This window comes from Medicago truncatula, chromosome 8 (assembly GCF_003473485.1).
Source record: "Medicago truncatula cultivar Jemalong A17 chromosome 8, MtrunA17r5.0-ANR, whole genome shotgun sequence".
In the NCBI taxonomy this organism is placed as follows: Eukaryota; Viridiplantae; Streptophyta; class Magnoliopsida; order Fabales; family Fabaceae; genus Medicago; species Medicago truncatula.
This window is the reverse complement of record NC_053049.1, coordinates 46,472,052-46,480,069: the sequence shown is the minus strand read 5'-3', so window position 1 is coordinate 46,480,069 and position 8,018 is coordinate 46,472,052. Positions and strand designations below refer to the sequence as shown.

At 33.3% G+C, this 8,018-nt stretch overlaps 1 protein-coding gene across 2 annotated transcripts; it reads right to left on the bottom strand.

Moving 5' to 3' along the window:
• Positions 1–2,343: 2,343 nt before the first annotated feature.
• LOC25502241 (trehalase) lies at positions 2,344–7,320 on the bottom strand. Of its 2 annotated transcripts, XM_013591804.3 has the most exons (12): positions 7,161–7,320; positions 6,474–6,987; positions 6,134–6,253; positions 5,223–5,338; positions 4,999–5,099; positions 4,811–4,920; positions 4,551–4,623; positions 4,299–4,463; positions 4,128–4,215; positions 3,270–3,369; positions 2,916–3,129; positions 2,344–2,702 (listed from the first exon to the last, which is right to left on the bottom strand). In XM_013591804.3, the coding sequence occupies exons 2-12, from the start codon at positions 6,962–6,964 to the stop codon at positions 2,619–2,621; spliced, it is 1,662 nt and encodes a 553-aa protein (XP_013447258.1). In that variant the 5' UTR covers positions 6,965–6,987; positions 7,161–7,320; the 3' UTR covers positions 2,344–2,618. The 2 variants fall into 2 exon arrangements, with proteins under 2 accessions (XP_013447258.1, XP_013447260.1); XM_013591806.3 differs by lacking the exon at positions 7,161–7,320 and having other exon boundaries at positions 4,128–4,212; positions 6,474–7,117.
• Between the last annotated feature and the right edge of the window lie 698 nt (positions 7,321–8,018).

Here is an 8,018-nt window from a genome sequence, read left to right as displayed (position 1 = left end):
CCTTCTATGGTAGTGTAGGTTTGTCCAATATTTTGTATGCTTTGCTGGTTATAAGAAACTGATTTGTTTTTTCGGACTCTCTTTATGTGATGCATTTAGTGTCAAAGGAAGTGATGAGGCTTCACCGCTATGCGGACCTCTTGGAGCTCATTCAGGTGTATTTGTTTAAGAAGTGAGATATTTCCATTCATCGTGATTTTGGAAAGGAAACTCTTGCGCATATGTACTTGCTAAACTTGGCACTAATCTCATTCAGAGTATTTTGTGACGATGCTTCAACCGTTATCTTGTCTCTCCTGATCCTTGCTAGCCGATGCTATAGAAGTAGGTGCCATTTAATTTGGGAAAGCAAACTTCTTTTCCATCATGGGAAAGTAAATCTCAACCATTAGATTCAAGAGGAACATTGATTTTATCATAGTCTTTCTACATTATATTTTTTCCCCTTTATCTTCAACCTTACAATCATCAACCAACACAAATAAACCCCACCAGCAGTAAGTATGTTTGAGTTCTTAACCTTATGTTGGAATGTAGATCATTATTATGAACAACTTTACTCCAAATGATGATACTAATTTGATTCAAGTAAATATCTGTTGATCCTGATATGTCAGTTTCTTATTGTATTGCTAACTTCCAAAATAATTGCGTAGTTTGGAATTGCATTCTATAGTATAGCTTGTCTTGGTTTGATTTTGGAGGATCTTTAAATCTAATTAGTAATAGTGTTTATGCACGAAATGGCTTGCATCTCTCGGATCGAACTTTACCTATTTTTAGGTGGGGTTTAGCATGGGAATGGAGAGTTGTTTCCCATCATGGGAAAGTTTTTTTCAACCATTAGATTAAAGAGGAGTATTAATTTTATCATGGATTGCCTACACCATATTTTTCCTTTATCTTTTACACTTTTTTTTGTTCAGATCTGGAATTTTTTTCTTTGATAATCCGGTAATCATACTCTTGCGCTCTATCAATTTCAACATTGATTTCATTATGTTTATATGTTTTTTCTATTGCTCTATTACGTATAAGGCAAAAAAACTCAAGATCTGGAATATTCTCATGGACATGAACATTCTTGTTCATATTCTCAAAGGATAGTTGAATTTCTATTGCTGTATTTTTATTTCATCTCCTTCTTCTTCTTTTTGTGGTACTTGAAACCTTTGTTTCATTGTTGTTTGTGATGTTTTGAACTACATAGTTATGTGTTTCTAATGAAGTTTTGCACATGATTGTAGTAACATTGTTGCGTGTTAATAAACAAAATTATCCAAATGATGATGATGAAGCTAGTTTGGATTTTGATGGGATTCTATCATAGAAGAAGCAAGTTGATGATCCAAATGATGGTTAAGTATATAAGCATGGAAAGAAAAAAAATACAGATCTGAACAAAAAAAAAATGTAAAAGACAAAGGAAAAAATATGGTGTAGGCAGTCCATGATAAAATTAATACTCCTCCTTAATCTAATGGTTGAAAAAAACTTTCCCATGGTGGGAAACAACTCTCCATTCCCATGCTAAATGCCACCAGTTTTTTATGTTTGATTAGGAATATATTGGAGAATCATCAAATCAAGTTGAAATCGAGTGGTCCTGCTTGTGATGCTTATGGTTGATGATTGTAAGGTTGAAGATAAAGGGGAAAAAATATAATGTAGAAAGACTATGATAAAATCAATGTTCCTCTTGAATCTAATGATTGAGATTTACTTTCCCATGATGGGAAAGAAGTTTACTTTCCCAAATTAAATGGCACCATAGAAGTAACCTTTATTGGGATGTAGTTTTTAGTTTTTACTTTTTTTTTTTTATGGATTTCTCGTGAAACCTAAAGAAAGAACGTAGACTTTGTTAATTGGTCTGACCTATTATTATCATTCTTATGCACAAGTGTCGTGATTTTTTTCAGATGCATACATATGAACTGATGTTGGGGTGAGTCAATTACCCAGAACAAATAGTCCGTTTATACATTATTCTTTGGGTCGGTTTATTTTAGCTTTTGATAAAGTTAATTTATATAAAATTATATTAGTGAATCGATTATTATGTAAATTTGAAATTAAACAAATTTATCTTTATAAATAAGATTTCAGAGGAAGGAAAAATGTAAGCATACTCTAAAAAATGAAGTCACGTATATATAGAATCAGTTTATATTAGAGAAGAAAAAAAGTTAAAAATTTCACTTCAATCAATAATTAATTTTATCCATTGTAATATGATTTTACCTGCAACCATCTTCTACCCAAACACTCCTGATTCAGAAAAGTTTGCTGCCTTAGGGTGAGAAGAATTCCACAAATGGAAGAACACTTTGGTGGAAGAGATTCGCTAACGCAATAATTTGTGATAAAGAATTGATATGTGATGCCATGCATCACATTCCATATCATCTAAACATTCTGTACTTAAAAAAAATAAAAAAAAATCGAATATTGGATATGCCAATCAAGCTCTTCATTATCTCTGCTTTATTTATAGCTTTAACAAGTAGCTTTTCAAGCAAGCAATTATTAACAATTTTTCTTCAACCACTTGTGGAAAAAACTAAGTAAATTCTTAAAGCATACCGAACTTATTGTACCTTTCATTTTTAAGCACATTAGCATTCTATTTTACGATCTTCAGGCCACCCAAACTCCTCCAAGAATGCCAGCACAACTCCATTTGACCAGCCAAAACCAGTCTGCATTGCAATACAATCAGTCAGATTCATATGGAAGGAGATATTATTTACTTTTTTCCCTTTGAAATAAGAATACAAGTAATAAATATATTGAAAATATACTAGACTAATTTCCTTCCAATCATACACAAAAGCCACAGCCTAGGTTTCTCAAATGTTTCCCTGGACCAAAAATCACAATGACAAAGTATAGCCATAGTCCCAATGTCATACCTGGGGTACATATTCACCCCCACCTCCAAATTCTCCGCAATGCTCCACGTCAAACTTTTCATGCATTACACCCGTTTTTTTGTAAACAATATAATTTGTTGTGATCCATCTTATGGCAATTTCTTCAGCCAACGACCTTGCTTCTTCCAACCCTGATTTTATAAGGCCTTCAACTAACATGTGTTGAAGTGGAGCCCAACCATTCGGGAAGTCCCTATTGCAAGTTTCATAAGAGTCAATATTACCAAATGCAGATTAAGTAAAATATTTTATCTCTCCTTTTCTGCTCCCTACATATGTAGAAAAAATTTCACACTACAACATCCCACTAATTCAAAATTGCTTATTGCTTACCACTGCTGTCCTGAATCACTCAAAGAAGTTGCAACTCCAGCGGCACGAAGCAGGCCAGAGGTTTTGAGACTTTTAAGAACATTACTCACTAGCAAAGCATCTTGATAAATATAAAACACATTAATCATCAACACAAAATACATGAAATTCTTTTTAACATATCAGAGAGAAAGATAAAGTCATTGTGTAAAGGATTTATGCATTACATGTAATCGATATATGTTTTTGGACTGTGGTGCATGTTTGGTATCAAGCAAAAAAAAAAGTCAAGAGAAAATGTGCTAAAAGCGTTTTCTAATCTATATTCCTTCATGTGCATTTAACAGAAATTCCTTCCTATTATAAATCAACAAACGACATCAATGAAAAGTAAACTAATCTCACACCGTTGAATAGAAAATCAAGAACATTTATATTCAACAACTAGCAAGTCCAACATCTAGAAATGGTCTGCATAGATTAGATATGCATGTAGAACGTGTATACCAATCAACAGTGTAATCTAGGACAGACATTTCTTCAATATTAAGCATATAGACTTAAGGAAATTATTGACATCTCTATATGCTAACCTCAAATTATTTAGCATTCTATCCAAATGTTTAAAGACCAACTATTTGAATAATCATACCGAAGACAATCACAAACAATAATAAGTCATGGATCGAACAATTATATGTCTTACACTTCTATTTGATCCTAAGTTCCTAATTTTCCATAGATATGCATGCACATTCAAGGTAACTGTGTTAATAAACTTCAGGATCGCTAATTAGAAAAATAGCACCACTGTAACAACAAGCCATGCACTTAATTTAATTGATACTAGAGTTAATGTGGATATATTATCATGAATACCTGAGTAAAATGGCTTCATCCACAAAGGAACAAAATTGGAAGCAAATACATTTTGATTCTGGTGCAAGGTATCCCAAACTTGAACCTTCTGGAAGTATGAAAAAGACAGTTAGCAGAAGGCTAAGACAGCTCCCCATATGGTAGATTTATACAAGTAGCACTTGAAAATACCTCATGTGTGGTATTGCTGAGCCAGGAATCAAGCCATTGTTTCATGTTTGCATTCCAGAAAACCGAGTTAATTGCCTCCTTTCTAACATCAGAAATTTGCAGGAAGTGTTCAGCAGTCCTATTATCTCCAGTAACATTTGCAAAGAAGGCAATATTAAGTTCCATCTGGATCAATGATGATCAAAGAATTTAATGATCAGGTTGCAGAATACTTATTTTAGGTCATCTTTTACTCCATGGTCTGCAACTTACCCCAAGTAGAAATGCATTTAAATCAACAGGTATCACTGATGTTGTAGACAATGTTGTGAAGTTGGGAGGGTGTCTGCATCAAAACATGATTTCATTTCATAGTATTGTAAGTATTATTGATAACTTAAAAAAAGCAACATGTTAGAAACAAGCTGACGTGTGTTCTATGAAAGTGAGCTTTTGATTGAAACTGCATTTGCTTGCACACACTAGGCAGCCTAATAAACACACATTTAGATGACTCGTATATAAAGTAGTACCTCATCCATCTTGTGCTGAAATCCCATCCTGATTCAGCAGCTGATGCTAGTTCACGGTAAAAATGTTGTTTTTCTGAAACAGTCGTGAACTTGGAAGCAGATGCCTTGTCCTATGGCATGGAATTACCCAAAGTTGAACATTAAATATTATTTCATTTATACCTCGGTTATTAACATACCACACACACCATTGTGGACGATTCTGGCCTTGGTTTGTTCCACCTTGCATAATAGCGATTTAAAGTGCGAGTGCAACCTTGAGCATCCGAAATGTTCACTTTATGTATATCTATAAGACAATGAAAGGTAAAACAATAAACATGGGCAACCTAAGAGGTGTGTATATTCAAGCATAATCCAACCTTAGATAATAACCTCACAAGTGATATAGGCACACATTTTGGCATAATACCTGAATTCCAAAACTCGTGCTCTTTCAGTAGTGCAGGCAGAGACCTTTTAACTAATTCTATATCACCAGTCCTAGCGTATATCTCATAAATCATAGCACTTAAAAGGGGAGGCTGGCTGTAAAGTTATAGTTAAACTCATTGTTATCTTTCTGTTTGAAAGTATAAAAATTAGGATATATATGTTGCAAAAATAATTAGTTTAATTGCAAAAGGTGCAGTGCAGTATAGATATGATCACGGTAAAACAAGGAGAGTAGGATTATGCTATAATATCCTGTTAGAATGCGTTCATTAAGTTACTCTTAGATCAATAGAATAAATTACAAAAAAAAAATTAAAAAAAAATTAAGTGCAGAAAAGGATCAAAATCTATTTCAACAAAAATATAAGCAATTAAACACCAACCCTCGCTATAAAAGGTACTCAAATAAGTTGACTGCTTATAAAACAAAACAAATTAAAAAGGTTAAAGTTGAGACTTAGACTAGTCATTAAAATTGATGATTTAGAAAGTACGATAATTCATTAATACTGTTTTGAAAGTTATTCATGGATTTGGATTCCACGCATTAAATGCATGGCGTAGTAATTCATCTTGGTTGTTATATGATCTCAAATCAAAGGTGTAGATTATTTAAGGATGATTTGGTAAAGATGCAACAAATCGGTCTCAAATCAATGGCTGAGATCAATTAATTTTTGTAAATGTTTGTATTTGTTAATGCAGAGAATCTGGTTCCGTATTTCACACCAAAGCACGTTGATTCCACATTAGCAGTATCCTATTCTAGATGGATATAGTATTAAATATTTCATAATTTCATAGAGATGACACAAGTTTGCAATCAGTAGAAAATGTTGGGGCACACCAATGCAATCGATAAAATTACAGAAAGTAATAGCAGGGTACCTCCTGTTGGTGTAGTATGCTCTAGCACCATTAAGCACAAACCCGTATTCCTCGATCAATGAAATGAGATTGGTGACAATAGATTTAGCAGTCTTATACATTTTACTCACCAACAACCCCCTGAAAATCAAAGACAAAAACAGAAATGATTTTTGTACAGCCAATATTAGAAACTTCTGTGACAATATTTTAAACAGTTGAAATAGGTGATTAATTAACTTAACAAGTGCCGAAACTCATTAACTCACAATGTTGGACACTATTAGTATTAACCGCAATTGACTGTTGCAAAAAATGTGAAATTTTAGTTCAAATAAGAGTAAAAAAGGAAGAAACAAACCTAATTACCCAGTAGGAATCCCAGTAATAAACTTCACGAAATCGAGAGCCAGGAATAACAACAGAACCAGGAACAGGAAGCAGAGTATGGTAGTTAGGATGAGTCTTGACCTCACTGGATACTTTCCTACTCAAATTTTTCCAAAGAGAATGAACCTTAATTGCCCATGCTCTGACCTCAGGGTTTTTCACTTTAGGCAAAAAACCATCAGGCTCAGGGACAAAATCCTCTGGATCAGAGTACACGAGATCATGACCTGCAGCATGAAAGTAAGTTTCTATAAAACGATTCAAATCATGAACGGACACTGAACCGGTGGAGGATTTAGAAAGATTATGGAAGGCGTGATCCGTAACGGAAAGGGGGAATTTGAGAGGTAAATCGACGTAGGTTTTAGGATCGAAATTGGAATTGCCGAATGTGTTGAATGCGGTGTGTTGGAGAATTTCGAGAAAGGATACGAGAGGAGTTGAAGGCTTGACGTCGTCCATGGATTGCGATGATGATCCTGTTACTGTTAAGGTGAAGAGTAGTAATAGTGTTAGTAAAAAGTATGAAAAATTATTCGCCATTGTTGCGTGAGAAACAAGGTGAAGGTGATAATGAATCAATGATTTTGTAAAGACAAGAAAATGGTGATAATGATTGTAAAGAAGAAGAAGAAGAAGAAGACAAAGAGAATGTGACCTGTGAAGTCGGCAGTTGACTTGAAGCAAAGTGGCGGACTTTTGTTTGCTTTGGTTGGAATGTCTCACTTTTCAATGTTCCCCTTTCTTCTTCCCCTCACTGTTGTTTTTGCTCTTCCTTCCACCTATGAGAAAATAAATGAAGAGAACAATGCAAAATCAAAGGAAAAAATAAACATAGTGAGCGACAAAAGCACTTCACAAATCGTTAAATTAACCTTAAAAAAATCATTAAATTATTTTATGCATTCTAAAAGTGGATTGAATATATATTCCAACCATGTACATCCTATTTATTCACTTTAAAAATAAATATAAATTGTTTTTTTTAAAATAAATGTTAAGGACATTTTCTTATGTGTTATTATCGTTTGTCTTTATTAATAAAGAATTTATGATCAAAGTATATTACGAAAAGTTATTTTGAGATGAAAGGAGTAAATCATGATTTGAGATATGTAATAGAACATGCAATGGACCAAGAACGATGAACAAATGGTTGACCAAATGGGACAAGACTTTGTCTCTTGGAACGTTGGAGTGGTATCTACAAGCATTTTGAAGCTCGAGTTAGTGTTTGATTTTATGGATAGAAAACGTGTACCATTTTTCGTAGGGACCTTAAGAGCCTGTTTATAATGATAGAAATAATCAATGAAGAATGTGTTCGCAGTGCAGTTTGTATCGATTATAAAGAAAAAAATTATTTTGATCCAATAATTAAAATATTTGTTGTTCAGTTTGTTTGACTTCTAAAAAAAATTGATCACAACCAATTTAATGCAGTTTGATTTGGATCTATTTTCGAATATCAAAATTACAATTTTGTTAAGAAAAAAAAAATTCAAAATAACATTTT

Coding starts and splice junctions, on each gene's coding strand:
- LOC25502241 (XM_013591806.3), bottom strand. CDS start 7,045: ATGGCGAATAATTTTTCATACTTTTTACTAACACTATTACTACTCTTC. Junction 6,254..6,473: donor GATTCCTACTGGGTAATTAG/GTTTGTTTCTTC, acceptor TTTGATTTTCAG/GGGGTTGTTGGTGAGTAAAA. Junction 4,624..4,810: donor TTCAGCACAAGATGGATGAG/GTACTACTTTAT, acceptor GTTTTGATGCAG/ACACCCTCCCAACTTCACAA.